At 37.3% G+C, this 24,125-nt stretch overlaps 1 protein-coding gene across 1 annotated transcript in view; it reads right to left on the bottom strand.

Moving 5' to 3' along the window:
* The window catches only part of HMCN1 (hemicentin 1), a gene marked incomplete at its 5' end in the record, with an annotated part of 345,453 nt that overhangs the window by 152,488 nt on the left and 168,840 nt on the right, over positions 1-24,125 (bottom strand). The window contains 4 exons of the mRNA XM_039257197.1: positions 967-1,118; positions 3,652-3,828; positions 4,610-4,711; positions 13,869-13,992. Coding sequence (XP_039113128.1) covers positions 967-1,118; positions 3,652-3,828; positions 4,610-4,711; positions 13,869-13,992 — 555 coding nt within the window. The remainder of the gene's footprint in view (positions 1-966; positions 1,119-3,651; positions 3,829-4,609; positions 4,712-13,868; positions 13,993-24,125) is intronic.

Raw genomic sequence — 24,125 nt, 5'->3', positions numbered from 1 at the left:
TTATTTATTTCTAGGAGAGAGAGAGAGAGAGAGAGACAGCGTGAGCAGGGGAGGGTCAGAGAGAGAGGGAGATACAGACTGAAACAGGCTCCAGGCTCTGAGCTGGCAGTCAGCACAGAGCCCGACGCGGGGCTCGAACCCATGAACCGCGAGATCATGACCTAAGCGAAAGTCGGACGCTTAACTGACCGACTAAGCCACCAGGCGCCCCAACAATTTTTTTTTTTTTGAGAGAGAGAGAGAGAGAGATAGAGAAAGAGAGAGAGGAGGGGAGGGGCAGAGAAAGAGAGAGGGAAGGAGAGAATGTCAAGCAGGCTCTGCATTCTCAGTACAGGGCCTGACATGGGGCTCGAACCCATTAACTAGGAGATCATGACTTGAGCTGAAACCAAGAGTTAGATGCTTAACTGACTAAGCCACCCAGACACCCTTATTGATCAACATTTCTTTGTGCAATGTAGCTTTTGGGGTGGTGGCATGGAATTGAGATGGGGAGGTAGGAAGAAAAATAAAACAAATGGAATTGCCTGGGTAACTAAGTTGGTTAAGCAGCGGACTCTTAATTTTGGCTCAGGTCATGATCTCATCGTTCATGAGTTTGAGTCCTGTGCTGGGCTCCAAGCAGACAACGTGGAGCGTGCTTGGGATTCTCTATCTCTCCTTCTGCCCCTCCCCTACCTGTGCACTAAATAAAAAAATAAATGTAAAAAAATAAAGAGGCTAAAACAAATGGTCAATATATAGTACCTACATATAAAATAAAAGAATTCTTATATGTAGTGAACGTTAAGGAATGGTTTAGAAATCTCAAGTGTGGCTATGGTATTTATGGGTGTACATGTAGGTGTATGTTTTTAGATAACATTTGTTAATTTTATTTTCCAAGTCTTCTTACTAACTTTACCTGTTTTGTACTGTATTCAATAATCAGGTGGTAGATTGCCCTTAAGAAATGACAAAGAGTACCTGTATCCCATTAGTGAAACTAGAGACAGGGCTCCCATCTTTCAACCAGGTCAGACTTGGGGCAGGGATACCTCTGGCTTCACATTCTAACCTCACCAGGTTATTAACCACCACTGCCACCATGTTATTGCTGCCAGAAATCGATGGGGGCACTGAAAAGAAATAAATAAATGTTAACATTACAGAATATTTTACCTCAAAATAATGGGTGTATAGTTGTATTTTCACATGTGGATTTTTGGTGGTTTTGTTTTGTTTTGGTGAGTTCTTTCATATCATTTATTTGAGACTCTAAGCATAGCTATCCTTTGAGACAAGTAGGGCAATTATCAATATTTACAGTTGAGGAAAACCACCCTGCTTAGGAAATCCAGTTTTTAACACCAGCGTGTTTTTATTTGTGGATTTCCAGGTGTGTGTGTGTGTGTGTGTGTCTTCCTCCATTGTATCATGACTACCTCATTATCTTAAAAGCATTATTAGAAATAATAACTTGAAATCTTTCTTTGACCAAAACCTATGATTTTGGCAGACATCATTTACAGAAAAGGCTATTGTCACAAGCAGATAAAATCGCTGATGTCTATTTCAACAGTTCATCTAATTTTTTAAATTTTAATAGTTTATTGTCAAGTTAGCTAACAGTGTATACAGTATAGTCTTGGCTTCAGGAGTATATTCCCGTGATTCATCCCTTACATACAACACCCAATGCTCATCGCAACAAGTGTCCTTCTCAATGCCTGTCTCCCATTTTCCCCACCCCCCTCCCCCATCAACCTCAGTTTGTTCTCTGTATGTAAGAGTCTCTTCTGGTTTGCCTCCCTCTTTCTTTATAACTTATTTTTCCTTCCCTTCCCCTATGGTCTTCTGTTAAGTTTTTCAAATTCCACATAGGAGTGAAAACATAGATGTCTTTATATGACTGATTTATTTCACTTGCCATAATACCTTCCAGTTCTATCCACATTGTTGGAAACGGCAAGATGCCATTCTTTTTCATTGCCAAGTAGTATTCCATTGTTTACATATGTTGCATCTTCTGTAGCCATTCATTAGTTCATGGACATTTGGGCTCTTTCCACAATTTGGCTATTGTTGATAGTGTTGCTATAAACATTGGGGTACATGTGCCCCTATGAATCAGCACTCTTGTAACCTTTGGATAAATTCCTAGTAGTGCTATTGCTGGGTCATAGGATAGTTCTATTGTTAATTTTTTGAGGAATCTCCACACTGTTCTCCAGAGTGGCCACACCAGTTTGCATTCCCACCGACAGTGAAAGAGGGTTCCCCTTTCTCCACATCCTAGTCAATACCTATTGTTTTCTGAGTTGTTCATTTTAGCCACTCTGAGTGGTGTGAGGCAGTATCTCAGTGTGGTTTTGATTTGTATTTCCCTGATGATGAACGATGTTGAGCATCTTTTCATGGGTCTAATAGCCATCCGGATGTCTTCTTTGGAAAAGAAGTCCATATTCATGCCTTATGTCTATTTCTTCGCTGGTGTTTTAGGGTGTTGAGTTTGGGAAGTTCGTTATAGATTTTTGATACTAACCCTTTATTCAATATGTCATTTGCGAATAGCTTCTCCCATTCTGTTGGTTGCCCTTTAGTTTTGTTGATTGTTTTCTTTGCTATGCAGAAGCTTTTTATCTTTTTTTTTTAATTTTTTTTAAATGTTTTTATTTATTTCTAGGAGAGAGAGAGAGACAGCGTGAGCAGGGGAGGGTCAGAGAGAGGGGGAGTCACAGACTGAAACAGGCTCCAGGCTCTGAGCTGGCCGTCAGCACAGAGCCCGACGCAGGGCTCGAACCCGCGAACCGCGAGATCATGACCCAAGCGAAAGTCAGACGCTTAACCGACTAAGCCACCCAGGCGCCCCTGGAAGCTTTTTATCTTGATGAGGTCTCAATAGTTCATTTTTCCCTTTATTTCCCTTGCCTTTGGAGACATGTCAAGTTAGAAGTTGCTGCGACCGAGGTTGTGGAGATTGTCGCCTGTTTTTTCCTCTAGGATTTTCATGGTTTCCCGTCTCACATTTAGGTCTTTCATCCATTTAAAATTTTTTGTGTGTACGGTGTAAGAAAGTGGCCCAGTCTCATTCTTCTGTATTTTGCTGTCCAGTTCTCCCAGAACCATTTGCTAAGGAGACTGTCTTTTTTCCATTGGATACTCTTTCCTGCTTTATCAAAGATTAGTTGGCCATACATTTGTGGGTCCAATTTGGGTTCTCTATTCTATTCCATTGGTCTATGTGCCTGTTTCTGTGCCAATACCATACTGTCTTGATGATTACAGTTTTGTAGTAGAGGCTATAAAGTTCGGGATTGTGATGCCTCCAACTTTGGTTTTCTTTTTCAATGTGACTTTGGCTATTCACAGTCTTCTGTGGTTCCATACAAACTTCAGGATTGTTTTAGCTCTGAGAAGAATGCTGGTGCCATTCTGATTGGGAGTACATTGAATATATAGAAGCAAACTTAAGCTCAACAGCATGTGAAACTAGAGAATTTTAATAGAAATCAGAGAATAAAAACATTCATCAGTTTTACAACACTGCACCTTTAAATAAAGATGACAAAACACACTATGTTAAGTATTTATGCTAAGATTTTATAGAAGCACTTAATCATTTTGAATACATTTTTACTCCAGGGTGAATCTAGGAGAAGTGATACTAACCATGGACTTGCAGATTGTAAAATAAGTCTGTCGCTCCAACTGAGTTGATGGCCACACATTTATATACGCCAGCATCAGTGATCTGGGCACTTTCAATATCAATGATCTGTCCTCTGTTCAGGAAAGTCACACTGGTGGACCCTGAGAGTGGATGATTATCTTTGTACCATGTAATAGCTGTAAGGGGAAGGAGAGAGAAGCCCATCTGTTTAATTTCTTTTTTTTTTTTTTAAGTTTACCACTAATTGGTACTTAACCACAATAGTAATAATTGCTTTATTCTTCTGCTTGTCATTCAAACTTAAACAGTTTAAGAATCTCTTTAGGACAGGTTTTGAGGAGGAGGTAACCCTAAGAAAAACATGAATAGCCAAACTAATATAAGAGTCCTGAAAATGAAATTATAAAACAAATATTCCTTTTATCTCTTGTGTATCAATATTGCTTTGATAGCAAACTTTTAACCAATTCTATTTCTTTTTGTTGTTTATACTCCTCTCATCTATAAAAATTTTCTCTGCATTTCATCAAAACCAGACTATACTATTAGCCTAAAAATCATATTATTGATTCATATTGATCACTTACTAGTGATGAGAATCAAAATAAAAGTCTCACAAAATGGCTTATTATAAAGATAATCAATTTGAACTAGAGAAAAAATGCTTTTCAACATAAATGTATAAAATAATAATATTGTGAGGTTTGTGGTCACAGTAAGGACAATATGAGGGTTATTTCCATATTTCAAATGGGTAAATTATTTCATGGAGTTAGAAGCAATGAAAATTAAGGAATATCATCCATCTCATGATATCCTTATTAATGCTTTACCCTTGGAATGTATTCTACAATCTTCCCTTTATTAGTAATTACTGTATTGTGCTCATAAGCTGATTTAGCTTTTCCCAGAAATCTTAAAATATCTGTAAATTAGAGACTCCACAAGTAAACCTACCAGGCAAGGGATTACCAGCTGCCTTGCACTCCAGCTGAATGGGGTTGTTCACCACCACTGTCTCATTCAGCATCTTCCCGGCATCCTCTAGGCTGGGTGGTTCTGTAAGATGCCCATCTATCATTAATTCACATGGACAGGATATTTAAACAAAAACTATTTGCTCAGTGGAAATGACCATTCTTTTCTTCCTGTCACATACCTATACTGATATACTTGGAATAAACATAAAGTATACTGTTAAGTAGAATTGGAGAACAGGATAAAAAAAATAATAAAAAGATGTCAACAACTTTGCAGGATCATCTATTCCTCTATGCCCAAATAGTAAAATACTCAGAATCACAGACTAGCAGGGCAGTAAAGTTAAAGGACTATTTTTTTTATTTCAATTAATCTTATTCGTCTGATGAATTGCCTTTAATAAGCAGTAAGCTATCCCATAAACTCTTCTGATGAAAGGAAATCAGTATTTCTCAAAATATGACTTTATTTTTGTATAGTAAAATCTTAAATCTCAGAAAAATTAGAATCTTCGTGGGTTTTTTTGATGTATTGCAGTATTTTCTTTTGATATAGAAGTTACAATTAAGTTGTAAGTAAAATAGAAAACTATATTTTTAATTTTAACCTTTTTAAAACATTTATTTTGAGAGAGTACATTTGCATAAGCAGGGGTGGGGGTGGGGGAGAGAGAGAGAGAGAGAGAGAGAGAGAGAGAGAGAGAGAGAGAATTCCAAGCTGACTCCACACTGTCAGCACAGAGCCTGACACGGGACTCCATCTCACAAACCCGGAGATCAAGACCTGAGCCAAAATCAAAAGTCCAACGCTTAACTGACTGAGCCACCCAGATGCCCCTGTTTTTAATTTTAAATATCACAGATAATGCTACTCTATGATTTAGTGTGCATACAATAAAGTAGGAATTTGAAAAGTCCAAGAGGCATAGAACAAAGCTACCTGCTTGCTTTTGCTTGAGAGGTCACAATATGAAGAGTCCATTTTAATGGCAATGCTATATGCATTGAATAACAAAGCAAAATCTGTTAAAAGGCAGGATAATTTTGAAAAAGCTAAAAGGAGTACATTTTAATGTACTTTCTCAGGAATTGACTACAGTGAAATGAAAATTAAGTTTAAAGAATTTGAAAAGAATTTGAAAAATAAAATTACCCATCCAGGATTGTGTATGTGCATTTATAATTAACAAGGCACATACATTTTTTCAAAGGCCAATAGAGTATTTTCAAAACTGACTACATAGTAGGCCACAAAATCTCAATAAGTCATTTATAACTACAATTTAATAAAATAATAAAAGGAGTAGAAATCAAAAACAAAAATATAAAGCTCTTTACAGGAGGGTAAATTCATTAAAGAGGAAATCAAGAAAAAATAGGTGATTATAAAAAAAAATAAAATAGGAGACTGATTACAATTAAAACATACAGGAGGTCACCTAGCTGTAGAGTATCATACTCAGGAAATCCTACAACTCCAATTAATATATTAAAAAGCTACAAAATAATAAAAATAATTGTTCTAAGCACATTCAAATGGGAATCCAATGAAATAAACCGAGTCAGGGATAGAGAAATAATAAAAATGAAAGATGACAACACCAAAGAAAACAAACAAGTAAGAACAACAACAAAAGCTGGTTTTCAACAAATTTAAAATAAAATCTGTCCTCAAGGCTAAATGTCTGGGTGGGGTAGATCTGTATTTCTGGAGGCTGTTCCCAAAGGTAAAGCCTACAACCCACTACTCCTTCATATCGGTATCCATTTAATTCAATGTGTTTGAAAAGCCTAGAATGTTTGTTTTCTGCACCAAATTCAGAAGAATGATATGGTGTTTAAGGACAAAGACCTTTAAATATGGCTTTCTGACTTTTCCAACAAAAGGAAAAATAGTCCATGGCACATTCCTTCAAAACAGTTATTTAAGTACTCACTTAAAGCCTTCTGGACTGAAGTGATCACTGAAGGCTTTGACAGACTAGGTAGCTGCTGCAATAAAACATTATGGTAAGAATAAGAAATGCAAGAGCTATGGAGTGGGTTGGCTATTTTTCACTCCCCTAGAGAACTTAAAGGAAAAAGATTAGACATCAGCAAGAATGGCAAAGAACTCTGAAAATCCACTCCTCCATAAAAGAAACAAGAACGCTGGAAAATTTGTCAAAATCAACCTTTTCAGAACTCTGGAAGTTAACCAAAGACTTGCAACAATCCAAGAAGTGGTTATTTGAGAAAAATAGCTAAATCTCATTAAGACCAGTGAGTTTCATGGCATTTTATCTCCCTCTAGTCCCACCACAGCTCAGCTGTAACCTTGAAAACAATTAGCTTAGCAACCATGGTGAAAAACAGTAGCAGATACTGAAAGAAGCAGAATGGGTTTGGTGCTACCTAAGAGCACCATTCCTAGAAAACTGGCACTGTTTGACCTCGCTGGCCCTTCCCGGGAAATCCACACTCAAAGCGCTTGTCTTTATTCAGTCAGATTCAGAGTTCGCTCAGTGCAAACAGCCTTTTCCCGAGGGACATGTTAAAGTCTGTAAAAACCTACTTCACAGGATTTGCTGAGTAAACTTACCATATTAGTTTCCTTTTGCTTTCACAACAAACTGCCTCAAACTTGATAGTTTAACAATACAAATTTATTATCTTACAGTTTTATGGGTGAGAAGTCCAACAGTCTCACTGGGTTAAAGCAAATGTCTCAGAAGGGCTCCATTCCTTCTGTAGGCTGCGGAGGAGAATCTATTTCCTTGTCTTTTCCAAGTTGGACACTTACATTCCTTGGTTTTCCTTCTCCGGTCCTCCATCTTCAAAAGCAGCAATGAAGATTTGGGACGGACGCATAAGACCCTTTCATCTCTGAAGTCCCGCCTCCCTCCTCCACTTGTAACGTCCTTCTGATTACACTGGCTACACCTGGATAACCCAGGGTAATCTTCCTATTTTGAGTTCAGCTGGTTAGCAACTTGAATTCCATCTGTATGCTTAATTCTTCACATGTAACCTAACATATTCACAGGTTCTATGAGTAGGATGTGAACATTGGGGAGGAGGGGTACCAGTATTCTACCTACTCACTAAATAAAAAACAGAAGACAGGGGCGCCTGGGTGGCTTAGTCGGTTAAGCGTCCGACTTTCGCTTAGGTCATGATCTCGCGGTTCGCGGGTTCGAGCCCCGCGTCGGGCTCTGTGCTGACTGCCAGCTCAGAGCCTGGAGCCTATTTCAGAGTCTGTATCTCCCTCTCTCTCTGACCCTCCCCTGCTCACGCTGTCTCTCTCTCTCTCTCCTAGAAATAAAAATCATTAAAAAAAATAAAATAAAAAAATAAAAAACAGAAGACATAAACTAACAAAATAACCCAGCCACAACAGTGAGGATGACAACACCACTAACTATGGAAAGAAGAGAATATGATTTCCAGAATTGTCATATTATGTTTTTAAATTATTTTTATTTTTTAATTCTAGTATACTTAATGTGCAGCGTTATATTAGTTTCAGGTGTATAATATGTAATTCAATAATTCTATACATTACTCAGTGCTCATCATGGTATGTATGCTCTTAATCCCCTTCACCTATTTCACCCATCCCCCTACCCACTATCCTCTGGTAACCATTAGTTTGTTCTCTGTAAGTTATTTTCTTTGTTAATTTGTTTTGTAGCTTAAATTCCACATATGAGTGAAATCATATGGTATTTGTCTTTCTCTCACTATTTCACTTAGCATTTTACTCTCTAGATCCATCCATGTTGTTGCAAATGGCAAGATATCATTCTTTTTTATGGCTAAGTAATATTCCATTATATATATGTGTGTATGTGTCCCACTTCTGGGTATACAAATTGAAGGAAATGCAATAATATCTCAAAGAGATACCTGCACTTTCATGTTCACTACAGCATTATTCACAATAGCCAAGATATAGAAATAATCTAAGTGTCCAACAACGGATAAATGGATAAAGAAGATGTGATATATACATAATGCCCTTCTAGCATTTAAGGAATCATCTTGCCATTTTGAATTTAGGTGACCACGGTTTTAGACGGAAACATTCATGGGGCACCTGGGTGGCTCAGTTGGTGGAGCATCCAACTTGGGCTCAGGTCATGATCTCTCAGCCCGTGGGTTCATGCCCTATGTCAGACTCTGTGCTGAGAGCACAGAGTCTGGAGCCTACTTGGGATTCTGTGTCTCCCTCTCTCTCTGCCCCTCCCCTGCTTGCAGTCTGTCGTGGTCTCTCTCGTAAAAATAAATATTTAACACATTTAGAAGAAAAATAGAAACATCCATAAGATAACACTATCTTATGTTAACAGTAAGATGTCTGTATACTCCAAGCAGGAGGTAAGATGTCTGCATACTCTTAACAGGAGGTTGAATTCCATTCAACTTGTTGGTGTTTTCCTCTATTCTCTTTCTTCCAAAAGCTATGTGCACATTATCATGCCAAACCCACAATACCTTCTTCTGAACATATCATGGGCTAGACTTTACTTATGACTTTAATTACTCACAGGCATGAATTGACTCTTTCAAATCCTGGTTAAATTCAATTTAATACATAACTGATATAAAACTGAGTTAATCCCACCTAACCGCCAAAATCATGACATAGTGAGTAATAAATTTATTCATACTGAGAAAATACTAGAGTCCTAAACTCAAGTTAGCCAGAAAAAGAAAAAAAAAGTTCCTCACAAAATTCCCAAGTCTCCTTTAGGTCACAAGTGAGCTATTAAGCAAAACACAGAAACGACAGAGGAACCTTTTTTAAGTGGGTGTCAGCAGATGTTAGCCAAGCAAATACTTTAAAATAATAAAATTAAATTAAGGGGTGCTCTACTAATGTGTTCACCAGACAACTAATACAGACCCAGGATGATTCCTGGCCAAGAGTAAAGGGAGTAGAACTTCAGATATATTTGTTAAAATGTTGGTGCTGTGAGAAGGGCCAAAAGCCAAATATGTGTTTGGCCAAAACAGTTGGTAAGCTACCATTTACAGAGAGTAACTAGAAAACAGGCACCAGCCTGAACTTGTAATTGTAACCACATGGAGTCTTTCATTTATTCTTCCCAACAACCTCCCTGATTATAGTCTCATTATTCTTCCCATTTTACAGATGAGAAAGCAGATCTAAAAAGTTAACATCTAAGCCTATTGTCCTCATGATATTACTCAGCAGCAGAGGGACACAAATTAAAATTAAAACCCCATGCTTTTTGCCACGACATGCCACTTCTGGGTGCTTCACCTTGGGTAATATTTCCTAGGACATAATTAAGTACAGATGTAATGAATGCTTGAGCCATTAGGACCCCAAGAAATCATCTGCTTGTGGCAACATCTGTGTCACTTGGCAAATATCTGAGGTTTAGATAAAATTTCATATTTGGTCTAGAGAATGAGAACTTTCAGAATTATGAAACTTTGATGATCAAAAAGGACCACCTACTGAGAGTCTCTGCCTTCTATCAAAGACAGAACTCTCCTTAAGAAACCTAGGGGGGGTCACAACAAGAACAAGAATGTTCCTGTCCTCATCATGATCATAACGTAATCTTCTAGTCCAGGAGACCATCCACCCTTACCTCACTGTTTGAAAACATGTCTTCTCATGCTCGAAAAGAATGAAAGAATCTACAGTCTTTTTTATAAGAAAGGAAAATATGAAACAGCTGGAAAGCGGAGGCTCTTAGGATTGAATACTTTTGGATGACAATTATAGTAAATGCTCATTTGGTGGATGTGTTACCCCATAAATAAAGATTAGGGCTAAAACAAATCCTCACTTAGAAAGCAACTATAAGATTGGTTAAATAAATTAATTAAAATACTAAATGATAGTTGCTTCTCTATAGATTTTTCTCTTAATATATAGCACCAGGATTAGATACAACACTTCAGAAGCATTCAGAGAGCCAGAGTATAATAGGGCTAATTCCTTTCTTGTTCATACTGTTTCTAATACTAACTTCTAAAATTATTAACTTTATTATGAAATTGAATGAGCATATCTACAGTAATCACAGAAAGCCATTGATCTCTTCAGTATTTCAAAGTGTAGTGTCTCTAAGCCACTTTTCACCCACCCTATTTGTATGTAGTTTATCACATCAGATTAACTTGGTATTTTAACTTCTGAGATCTTTTTCAAATCTATGGTCACCTAATCCTTTAGAAATTCCTATGCTTTTTGTTAACATCTCCCACCCTCACTGAAGTTAGAAATACAAGATTGAAGAGGACAGAACAAGTTTGGGGCCCTTTGCACCCAACAGGACATGACTGTCAAGAGTGCCAAGATGATATGTCAGCTTTCTGTCTTGATTCCTGGAGAGTAATCAACTGCTTCCTGCCAGGTTGATTATAATCAGTACTAGATTAGCAGTCCATTTCATCATTTATTCTCCTTTTCAGATTGATGAATGGTATCTTACCTCTATTTGTGATTTGTATCAAGAAGACTATTTTATATGGTCCATCCAATTTGGTAGCTTTCAATAAGTACTTACAATGACTAACCTTCTGTTCTTTTTCTTTTCACAATAACTCAGATGTCTTCCAGCTTGCTGCCCCCTCCCTGACCATTTTCCATGCTCGTGTGTACCCTAATTACAATCGACATTTTTTTCTTTCTGTTGTTGCTTTGTATTTGATGGGATCCTTGATTTCTTTCATGAACTCTGGTTTTCAATCATTCTTGACTACATTAGTAAGTCTCTAAGCAAGTGTTTAGAGTCTGGGCCAATGTTTCTCTGGGTAATGGCATACAGACCACTTGCATCAGAGATGTTGTTTTGGGATATCTGAACTGGGCCCAGGAAGCTGTATTTTTAACATGCAATACATATGATTTTTACAAACATTGAAGTTCGGGAGCCCAAAATCCTGAAGTTTTGTTCTTCCCAGCTCTTGAGACATACATTCTATTCTTCATTTAAGTATTTTAACCTAGTCTAGAAAACAAAAACATCTTTCTTTTTGATGATGCCTGAGAGAGTAAAAGTGGGAGGTATTTTACATCTAATACCTCAAAACCTCAAAAGCACTCTGCAAGTCAGATACTCAGATAAATTAGAAGGTTTGCTGAAGGTTACATAGATCATGGTTAGCATAGAATATAAACTACAATTGGCCTGACTCCAGGGCCTGAGCCGATTGCAACATATCATGCCAGCCCACCTAACTGTTTCCTTTTAGGCAACAATGGAGACAAAGACAGAAATTGCTGAAAGGGAGAAGACAAACAGCCTGTAGGAAGAGGAGAGGAGGAATCTGAGGGTGGGTAAATGGGGAAAGGAGAGCAAACCCGCCCACACCACACTCTTAGATAGAGGTGGAAGTGTCAGCATGTGCTAGATACAGCTGCCGTAGAGCACTAGGAAGACAGAAGGCCTTGTGGGGAACAAGATAAACATGAGGCAACTTAAGGGAGAGCAGGGTCAGCCTGTTCGCAAACTCTCAAGCATGGCAAACCCATTCCAAGAGAGTTATAGTCAGAATTGGACTTTAATTACTAAACGAAAAACTAAAGGCCTTCTAAAGGAACACGGTCTGTGTGTATCCTTAACATCATAACTTAACATCATAAGTTAGATGTTCATATTTGGGGAATGGGGAAAAATAAATGGTTTTATTAGAAACATTTAGTGAATTGATAATCTGAATCTTTTAACTGATTGATTTAAATATAATATGTAGGGGTGCCTGGGTGGCTCTGTTGGTTGGGGGCTCTGACTTTGGCTCAGGTCATGATCTCATGGGTTGTGAGTTCAAACTCTGCTAACCTCTGTTAGCTCAGAGCCTGGAGCCTGCTTCAGATTCTGTGTCTTCCTCTCTCTCTGCCCCTCCCCTACTTGTGCTCTGTTTCTCTCTCTCTCAAAAATAAACATTAAAAATGCTTTTTAAATAAAATATGTAAAGAAGTAGATTAGAAGAATTCAGTGTCCAATTTTAATTTTTTCATTCACTTACTATTTACTTTTTCATTTCTTAAATATGTATTTACTGCCTACTAATAATGTAACTGGAATCAAGCTAGATGCTGTGGCATCCTTTTAGGTTAAATTGCTCAGTAAATGCAGATTGAATATATGAATGAATGAACAGATAAAGAATAAATGAAATGAATGAATAAAGGGTTTAACCAAACACTCACATAGATTAGAGAAAATACATGGAGATCTGGGATAGCTCTCTGCAAATATATTTGGCTGAATTAGGAAAGTCCAAGCCTGCAATTCTTGACCTTTTCTGATGAGACTCCAGAGATCTGAAGTCTCACATTCAAGGTCAAATATTCTTTCAAGTTTATTGTGAAGCTATAATATTCAGAGGGTATTCCATGACCACCCAGACTTTTTATTAAAAAACATGAGAGCAGATCCTGAGTCAATGATAGCTTCTACTTAAAAAATCCCTTATGGGGGAAATGGTGGGGGAAGGGGAGAGAGGCAAACCATGAGAGACCCTTGAATGCTGACAAAAACTGAGGACTGATGGATGTGGGTGGGAGGGCAGATGGGCATGGAGGAGGGCACTTGTGGGGATGAGCACTGGGTGTTATGTGGAAACTAATAATTTGTCAATAAACTATTTGTAAAAAAAAAAAAAAAAGAATAAACCTGTGGGGGGGGGGGGAAATCCCTTCTATAGGTAGGAAAGAAAATCACAGAAAATGCTAAGGCACAATTCTACATCTCTGCCTTTACAACAAAAGTTATCTGTGCAATGTTATTAGTTAATAAAGTTCAAATAATTAAAAACACAGGGTAGTATACTTATTTATTTATGAGCTCTAGCATATCTTGTTTGACAACCTGAATATCTTAACTGGTAACTTGACAGGGGCTCAGTTGGTTAAGCATCTGACTTTGGCTCAGGTCATGATCTCACAATTCATGAGTTCGAGCCCCACGTCAGGGTCTGTGCTGACAGCTCAGAGCCTGGAGCCTGCTTCGGATTCTGTGTCTCCCTCTCTCTCTGCCCCTCCCCCACTCAAAATGAATAAACATTAAATTTTTTTAATTGATACCTTGACAAACCGAATGCCTTAATATGAGCAATTATAATTACAATAATGTAAAAAAACTAGTTTTTTTGTATAGACTAAAATAAACACTTGTTTCTTTTATACTGTAATTCAGTAAAAATGAGTCATCATGTTAAAAAAAAAAAGCTATAGAAATTCTTTTGTTAGGACATGGAAATAACATTACCATGCACGTGTAGCTGAAGGTGCTGCTGTGCTTCTCCCACGACATTGGTGGCCACACACGTGTATCTGCCAGCATCTTCCATCAGGGCTCTGGCAATTTGTAGCGCTCGACCTGAAGACTGTATCTAATTGGGAACAGAAAGCATGGCGGCACTTTGTACATTACACTGGACTTTAAAACATTTGCTGAGATAGACAAACTCATTTAAATTTATACTATCCAATCATAGTATCTTAATTATGCCAGTATCTTAATTAGATAGATTAGAACCAGATCACTTCGTCATACAAAAAACTTTTTTTATTCATTAGAAAACACAAAATAAAATAACCTAAGCCCAGCCTGCTGGTATAGTCATAAAACTTCACTGAACAAAAGACTTTAGCACTGAACTATGAGGTATGTGATGAAAATTTAAGCTACTTTAAAAAACACAGTCACATTTATATAACACTTCATAAATAGTTTTAAAACAACAATCTTTTTTGATTAAATGGTCACAGGGGCCAGAAAAACAATAAAAATTACAAAATATGAGTAATGGAAATGCAGATAAATTTCCTCCTGACTGTTTTCCCTGATTTCTCTCTTAAACTTATTGCAACTAGCCTCCACCATTTTGGAACTGGTAGTTCACAGGTTATTCTTTGAAACTGACTATTTAGAAGTTATCAGTAACTTCTAATCACAAGAGCCAACAGCGTATGTAGTAAGCTCATCTTCTCTTCCCCAGTCTATGGCATTTGGCATTATTGACCGCCATCTCCTGAATCACTCTACTCTCTGGTTGTTGAAGATACAAAATGTCCTCAGTTCTCAATCTCTGTCTATTTCCTCCTCCTGCCCCATAAAAATAAATCTCAGCTTTCTGATAGTTTTCATCCAAATTCATGTCTTCAGCAAAGAATCTTGTGCAGACTCCTAAATTTATAGCGCTGGCCTCAATTTCTCTCCTGAGCTCCACATTCCCTGTTCCAGCTATCCGCTGGATGGGTTAGCACATGAACTTTAACATATCCAATAACTGTTTCCTTGTATCTCCAGACCTACTTTTCATTGCATGTTTCCAATCTTGTTTAATAGCACCACTATTCTCCAAGTCATCTTGATTTCAGAGCCCAATTTGACTCTCCTATTAAGTATACTACTCTATGTTTTTCAGATCCCTTATTTTCCATTCTCACAACCACTGTGGGATTATAATAATTTCTTAATTTCTATTCCAGGGCCTCCCAGCTCCCAAACTGTTAATCTATCTTATATTCCACTGCCAGAATAATTTGTCTAAAATGCAAATTTGATCCTTTTACCAATTCCTCTTCAAAGCTCACTCACAGCTCCCCACTTTGCCCAGCATGAAATCTGAACTTGGCATGTTAGCCCTCCAGGCTTACCACATTCTGACCCCAAATGATCTGCTCTCCATACACTCCCATGTAAACCCCCATTAGACCCATTCTCCAGCCACAGTGTACTAAACACATTAAGCAGCACATTTGTACATTAATATTCACGTCTAGACTTTGCACATGGCCTTTAAACATCATAATTTTTTAAGAGTCTGAACTAGGTCAGTTCTCTCTTCAATTTTTTCTTACTCTTTACTCTCCCCTTAGATAAACTCATTCACGTCCATTTCAAATATAATTATTTGTCAATATCTCCAGCTAGAGCTCCCTATAAGCTCCAGGAGCATACATTCCGTGCTCTACCTGATGTCTGCTTTATTTCAAAGTCAACTTAATCTCCAAAAGCCTAAAACTCAAATACAGTTTCATCTCCAAAATGGGTTGTCCTCATACCACACTGGATGCATCATAATCTATGTATTTGTGTAGTTAGATTCCACAAGTTTTCCTTGATATTTCCCACTCCCTCAACTTTCGTGTGCAATTTTTCACCAAGTCATAATGACTGAAACAATAATTCTCAAATGTATCCATAAATCCTCATCTTCATGGTCAGAATGTGAGTTCAACTGTCAATCTTCTCTCTCCTAGGTGAGGAAGTCCTAACTGATATCCACACATCTACTCTTTATCTTTTTAAATTTATTTTTTGCAGTAAACTTGGCATATAATCACACAGTTTCATGTACACAACATATTAATTCATGTATCTGTATACATTGCAAAGTGATCTCCTCAAGTCTTGACATCATACAAAGTTACAAATGGTTTTTCTTGCGATGAGAGTTTTAAGATTTACTCTCTTGTTAACTTTCAACAATGCAACACAATATTATTGAGTATAGTCACTATGCTGTAATCACATCCCCATGAATTATTTACTTAATAGCTGGGACTTTGTACCTCTTGACCACCTTTACCTGTTTTGCCCGCCTCTCAACCACGTTCCTCTCAGGCAAGCTTAGTCTGTTCTGTGTGCATCTATGAGTTTTGTTTTGTTTCCTTCGTTTTTTAGATTCCACTAGGTGAAATCATATGGTATTTACCTTTCTCTGTCTGACTTATTTCAACTAGCATAATATCCTCAAGGTCTATCTGTGTTGTCACAAATGGCAAGACTTCATTCTTTCTTTTTTTTACGATTAATATTCCATTGTCTATATCTTTATCTATATCTGTATATATCTATATCGTCTATATCTATCTCTCTATCTCTTTCACATCCTCTTTTTCCATTCATCTACTGATGAATACTTTGGTTCTTTCCATGTCCTGATTATTACAAATAATGCTGCAATGAACACGTGGGTGCATATATATTTTTGAGTTAGTGTTTTTGTATTCTCTGGATAAATACCCAGAAGTGGAATTACTGAGTCATATGGTAACTCTATTTTTGATTTTTTGAGGAAGCTCCCTACTGTTTTCACAGTGGCTGCACTAGTATACATTCCCACTAACAATGCACAAGGGTTCCCTTTTCTCCACATCCTCACCAACAACTGTTATTTCTTGTCTTTTTTATAATAGGCTTCAAACAGGTGTGAGGTCATATCTTGTGGTTTTGATTTGCATTTCCCTGATAATTACTGATGTTAAATCAACATTTTTTCATGTGCCTGTTGGACATCTATATGTCTTTGGAAAAATTTATATTTATATATTTTTATATATTTATATTTATTTTATATACTTATATTTATATCTTGTGCCCATTTTTAAGTCAGATTGCTTTTTGTTTTACTATTATTTGAGTTCTTTATATGCTTTGGATAGTATCCCCTTACCAGATATATGATTTATAATTTTTTTCTCTTATTTAATGGGTTGGCTTTTTATTTTGTTGGTTGTTTCCTTTCCTGTGACGAAGCTTCTTAGATTGAGGTAGTCCTACTTGTTTATTTTTGCTTTTGTTGCCTTTGATTTTGGAGTCAGATCTAAAAATTCAATGCCAAGACAGTTGTCAGGAAGCTTACTACCTATGTTTTCTTCTAGGAGTTTTGTGGTTTCAGGTTCTACATTCAAGTCTTTAATACATTTTGAGCTGATTTTTATGTACAGTGTAAGATAGTGTTTTGGTTTCATTCTTTTGCATGTGACTATCCAGTTCTTCCAGTGCCATTTATTGAAGAGAACATGCTTTCCCCATTGTATATTCTTGGCTCCTTTGTCATAAATTAATTAACCGTATATGTGTAGGTTTATTTCTGGGCTCTCTATTCTGTTCTGTTGATCTATGTGTCTGTCTTTATGCCAATACTGAACTGTTTTTGATTACTATAGCTTTGTAGAATAGTTTAAAACCGGCATGATGCCCCCGGTTTGTTTTTCTTTCTCAAGATCACTTTGGCTACTTGGGGTCTTTTGTGGTTATATACGAATTTTAGGTTTGTTCTATTTATATGGAAAAGGCTATTGGAATTTTGATAGAAATTGCACTGAATCTATAGATTGCTTTGGGTATTATGAACATTATAACAAGATTAATTCTTCCAATCCATGGGCATGGGATACCTTTCCATTTTTGTCTTCTTCAACTTTTTTCATCAATGTCTTAGATTTTCTAGTGCACAGGACTTTGACCTCTGTTAAAATTTCTTTTTATTCTTTTTTATGCAATTTTCAATGGGATTGTCTTCTTAATTTCTCTTTCTGATAGCCTGTTAGTGTACAGAAATGCAACCAATTTTTGCATACTGATTTTGTACTCTGCAACTTTACTGACTTCATTTATTAGTTCTAACAGTTTTTGGGTGAAGTCTACAGGATTTTTTTAATATATAAATTCATATTGTCTGCAAATGGTAACAGTTTTACTTCTTTATTTTCAATCTGGATGCCTTTTATTTCTTTTTATTGCCTGACTGTTCTGGCTAGGACTTCCAATCTATACTGAATACAAGTGGTGAGAGTGGAGATGCCTGTCTTGCTCTTGACCTCAGAGAAAAAACTTCCAGTTTTTCACCATTGAATATGATGTTAGCTGTGGGCTTATCATATATGGTCTTAATTATGCTCAGGAATGTTTCTTCTATTCCCACTTTGAATGTTGTTGAATGTTTTTATGATAAATGGATGTTGATTTTTGTCAAATGATTTGTCTGTTGAGATGATCATATGCCTTTTATCCTTCATTTGTTAACGTAGTGTATTTCATTGGTTGTGAGTGTTGGAAAGATCCTTGCATCCCTGGAGTAAATCCCACTTAATCATGGTTTATGATTCTTTTAGTGTATTGTTGAATTTGGTTTGTTAATATTTGGTTGAGGATTTTTGCACCTATGTTCATCAGGGACATAGGCCTATGACTTTGTTGTTGTTACTGTTTGTTGTTGTTGTTTGTTTTGTTTTGTTTTTGTGGTTTTTGTTTTTGTCTGGTTTTAGTTTCAGGGTAATGCTGTCCTCATAAACTAAATTTGGAAGTGTTCTCTTCTCTTAGTGTTTGGAAGAGTTAGAGAAGGATAGGTATGAAATCTTCTTTGAATGTTTGCTAGAATTCACCAGTGAAGCCATCAAGCCTTAGACTTTTGTTTGTTGACAGTTTTTTTTTTTTTTAATGTCTAGTTATTTATTTTTGAGGCAGGGGAGAGCAGGGGAAGGACAAGAGAGAGAGGAAGACAGAGAATCCCAAGCAGGCTCTGCACTGTCAGTAGAGTCTGATGCAGGACTCAAACCCACAAATTGTGAGAGCATGACCTAAACTGAAATCAAGAGTTGGGCACTTAACCAACTAAGCCACCCAGGCTCCCTGATAGTTGTTTTGATTACTGATTCAGTCTCTTTACTAGTAATTGATCTATTCAGATTTTCTATTCTTGATTTAGTCTTCAAAGATTATATGTTTCTAGGAATCTATTCCTTCTTCTAGGTTGTCCAATTTGTTGGTAATATAACTGTTCATAATAGCCTGTTATGATCCTTTGTATTTCTGTGGTATCAGTTGTACATTCTCCTTTTTTATTTCTGATTTTATTTATTTGAACCATTTCTACATTGTTTTTGGTGAAACTAGCTAGGTTTTGTCAGCTTTGTCTTTTCAAAGAACCTCCTCTTAACTTCATTAATCTTTTTTTTAAGTCCTTATTTCACTTATTTTTGCTCTGATCTATTATTTCCTTCCTTCTACTAACTTTGGGCTTTGTTTGTGCTTCTTTTTCTAGATGGGTCCTTTGGGTGAAAAGCTAGATTCCTTATTTGCAATTTTTTTGGTTCTTTAGGTAAGTCTGTATCTCTATGAACTCCCCTCTTACAATGGCTTTTGCTGCAGCCTATTGATTTTGGTATGTTGTATTTCAATTTTCATTTGTCTTAGGTATTTTATCTTTTTATTTCCCTTTTGGTATTTTGTTGATGAGCTTATTGTTCATGTTGTTCAATATCCACATATTTGTAATCTTTCCTGTATTTTTCTTTTTTTTAAATTATTTTTTTAATGTTTTATTTATTTCTAGGAGAGAGAGAGAGAGAAAGAGAGAGAGAGAGACAGCGTGAGCAGGGGAGGGCCAGAGAGAGAGGGAGTCACAGACTGAAACAGGCTCCAGGCTCTGAGCTGGCAGTCAGCACAGAGCCCGACGCGGGGCTCGAACCCACGAACCACGAGATCATGACCTAAGCGAAAGTCGGACGCTTAACCGACTAAGCCACCCAGGCGCCCCTCCTATATTTTTCTTATAATTATTTTTCTAGTTTGATACCACTGTGGGCAGAAACTATTCTTGATATGATTTCAATCTTCTTAAATTTATTGACATTTGTTTTGTGGCCTAACTAGGGATTGATTCTGGAGAATGTTTCATATACACTTAAGAATAATGTGTATTCATTATGCTGCTTTAGCAGAATATTCTGTACATATTTATTAAGCAAATCTGATCTAATGTGTTGCTTAATACTGATATTTCTTTCCTGACTTTCTGTCTGGATGATCTATTCACTGGTTTAAGTGAGATATTATAGTCCCTTGTTATTATTGTATTACTGTTACTCTCTCTATGTAGGTCTGTTAATATTTTGTTTGTATACTTTTGTGCTTCTATGTTGGGTGTATATATATTTATAAATGCTATGTCTTCTTGCTGGATCACTATGAAATGATTACTCAATGGCCTTTATCATTACATAATGTCTTTCTTTGTCTTTTTAACAGTTTTTGTGTTAAAGTCTATTTTGTCTGATATAAGTATAACTTTACCAGCCTTCTTATCATTTCCATTTGCATAGACTATGTTTTACCGTCTCTTCACTTTCAGTTTGTATGTGTCCTTACATCTGAACTAAGTCTCTTTTAGGCAACGTATAGATGAATCTTGTCTGGCTTTGTTTTGTTTTTTTATCCATTTAGGCACTTTATGTGTTTGATTGGAGAAGTTAGTCCATTTACATTTAAAGTAATTATTGAATAGAGAATATAGTCAATGGCATTATAATAGCATTGTATGGCGTCCGAGGACAGCTACACTTGTGGTGAGCCTAGTATAAAGTACAGAATTTTTTATCACTACAGTGTACAACTATGTTGTACATCTGAAACTAATGTAACATTGTATATCAACTTCAACAAAAAAATTTATTTCACTTTTTTAAAATAAGGAAACAGCCTGCTGTCCTCAACCCCACCCAATAAATTGTTGATAGGAATGTACTTATTGCCAAATTGTTACTTGCTTTCTAGCTAGTTTTGTAGTTCCTCTCTGTTCTTTCCTCTTCTCTTGCTTTCTTCCCTTGTGGTTTGATGACTTTGTTTAGATTACTTTCTCATTATCTTTTGTGTACCTACTATAAGCTTTGGCTTTGTACTTACCATGAGGTTCACATATGACAACCTATATATATCAGAGTCTATTTTAAATTGATAGCTGGGGCACCTGTGTGGCTCAGACATTTAAGCATCCAAACCTTGGTTTCAGTTTAGGTCATGATCTCACACTTTGTGAGATTGGACTCTGCTGACAGCGCAGAGGCTGATTGGGATTCTCTGTCTTCCTCACTCTCTGCTCCTCCCCAATTTGTATTGTCTCTTTCTTAAAATAAATAAACATTAAAAATAAATAAATAAATTGATGGTAACTTAAATTTGAATGCATTCTAAAACTCTACGTTTTTATACTCCCTCAGTGTTTTATGTTTTTGACGTCACCTTTTACCTTCTTTTATTTTGTGTCTCCCTTAACTGTTTATTGTGGTTATAATTTTACTACTTTTGTTTTTTAATCTTAATACGGCTTTATAAGTAATTAACCCACTACCTTTACTATATATTTAGCCTTACCAGTGGTATTTTTAGTTTTGCATGTGTTCTTGTTACTAGCTAGTGCTTTTTCTTTCCAGCTTAGAGGAGTCCCTTTAACATTTTTTTTTTTTTTTTTTTGATAGGGCCAGTTTAGTGTGATGAGTTTTTTACATCTTGCTTGTCTAAAAATCTCTTTACTCTCCTTCAGTGCTGAATAGTAATCTTGCTGGATAGTGTATTCTTGGTTGGAAGTTTTTTTCCCTTTCAGCACTTTGAATATATCACACCACTCTCTTCTGTCTTGCAGGGTTTCGGCTGAAAAATCACAGTCTTACGGGAGAGTGGGGGTGGGTCCATTGTACCTAACAAATTGCTTTTCCCTTGCTGCTTTTAAGGTTTTCTTTTTTATCTTTAACCTTTTACATTTTAATTCTAATGTCTCTTCATGTGGATCTCTTTCAGTTTAACTTATTTAGAACTCTCTGTGCTTCTTGGACCTGAATGTCTGTTTCCTTCCCCAGCTTAGGGAGGTTTTCATCTATTACTTCTTGAAATGTATTTTCTGCCCCCTTTCTCTTTCTTTTCTCCTTCTGAAGCCCATATGTGAATACTATTCCACTTGATGTTGCCCATAGGTCCCTTAAACTATCTTCATTTCTTAAAAATTCTTTTTTCTTTTCGCTGCTCTGTTTGGGTGAGTTCTACTGCCCTGTCTTCCAGGTCACTGATATGTCCCTCTGCTTCATCTAATCAGCTGTTGAATTCCAATTCAGGTCAGCTATTTAGTTCAATTATTATATTTTTTAGCTCTGTGACTTCTGTTTGGTACTTTCTTATATTTTCTATCTTTTGTTGAAATTCTTACTGTGTTCATCTATTCTTTTCCTGAGTTCAGTAAGCATCGTTATGACCATTATTTTGAACTCTTTATCAGGTAGATTCCATATCTCCATTTCATTAAGATCTTTTCTTTTCTGAGGTTTTGTTTTGTTCCTCCATTTGAGACATACTCTTCTGTTTCCTCCTTTTGCTTGAGTCTCTGTGTTAGTTTCTATGTATTGGGAAAACAGCTATCTTCCCAGTGGCCTTGTCTAGATTAACCTCATTGTTCAACCTTGTCTTAGCTCTTGGTTGTCTCTCAGACCTTGCAACTGTCTAAGTATCAATTTATTGATAGGTCTCAGTTGTTAAGGGTGTTCCAAAACCTATCAGTGTTCCAGAGGGGGCGGGGGCGGAGAGAGAGAGAGAGAGAGAGAGAGAGAGATCTTAGTCAGCACCTGGTTTCAGTCTGACTAGAAGCCAGATCTTCAGGCAGCAGCTTTTAAAGTATACGAATGGGACTGCAATTGTAATCCCTGCTGGCCTTCAGACCAGGGGATCTGGAGGTGCTCCTTGGGGGACAGTTGCAAAAACTGGGGCTTCAGATGTGTGTATATACTCCTTTCTGGGAGTGAGCTGTTTATAGTAAGGCCAAGGGAAAACACATAGGTGGGTCTCCCTCTATGTTTCCTGAGAATGTCTTCATAGCCTCTACATGTATGGCAAACCTGAAACCCATCTCTCAGGTCAAAGCTTGAGGACCAGTGGGTGGTCCTTTTTCACCAGCCGACTAGGAGTATATTCCGGCTTACTATCTGTGCAATGCCTTGGGTGTGGTAGCCTGCCAAGAACTGTTTTTCTGGTTATTGTTACAGTCCCATAGGGCTCTGTAGCAGAAGCTCCTCTGGCCACCAGATCCAGGCATTCAAGGGGTATCCTCTGTGTGGACTGTGCTTGCCTGTCCACTTTAGTGAGGCGATGGGAGAGCACTTGAGGTGCGGCATGCCTGCAGCTGTAGCAAGGTATGGTAGGAGTGCTGGGGGCAGAGCATGGCCTCCACTTCAGCAAGGCAGAGGGAGATTGCTGTGTGTGTGCACATCTGCTTTTGCTAACAAGGTAGAGGAGAGTGCAAAACTGGTGCCTCCCAGGACCTCTGTTCCTGGAGAAAGTCCCTACTGGTCCCTGTCCCTCTGGTAGATGCTTTAAAATTAGCAAATGAAGGGGTGCCTGGGTGGCTCAGTGGGCTAAGCATCTGACTCTTCATTTCAGCTCAGGTCATGATCCCATGGTTCATGCGATTGAGCCCTGTATCAGGCTCTGCTCTGATAGCACAGAGCCTGCTCGAGATTCTCTGTCTCTCTGTCTCTCTCTCTGCCCTGCCCGTCTCAAAATAAAATAAACATCTAATAAGAAATTAGCAAATGAATCTTCACATAGTCTAGGCACTTTTTAAACTTTTGCACTAAATCCCAGGGCAGGTAAGTCTGCATGTGAGTCATTTAAAAGAGGTATCTCAGATCCCTACAGTCCTTTGGGTCTCTCGGATGTAAGTTCCAATGGTTTTCAAAGCCAGATGTTTTATGGCTCATCTCTCCAGTACAGGTCCCAAGAGCTAGAATGACTGATGTAGGGCACAAACCCCAGGGAGAAGCTCCAGACCTGTGAGATCCTTTTCTGTTGAGAGTTGCCATGCCAGGGATGTAATTTCTGGCAAGACTGCATCACTGCCTCTTCTACCCATCTTGATGTTGCCCTTTTACCCTTTGTTATGGAGTAGCTGCTCAGCTAGTTTTCAGATCT

Source organism: Hyaena hyaena, unplaced genomic scaffold (genome assembly GCF_003009895.1).
Source record: "Hyaena hyaena isolate Hyena2069 unplaced genomic scaffold, ASM300989v1 scaffold_606, whole genome shotgun sequence".
In the NCBI taxonomy this organism is placed as follows: domain Eukaryota; kingdom Metazoa; phylum Chordata; class Mammalia; order Carnivora; family Hyaenidae; genus Hyaena; species Hyaena hyaena.
This window is presented reverse-complemented; position numbering and strand designations above follow the sequence as displayed.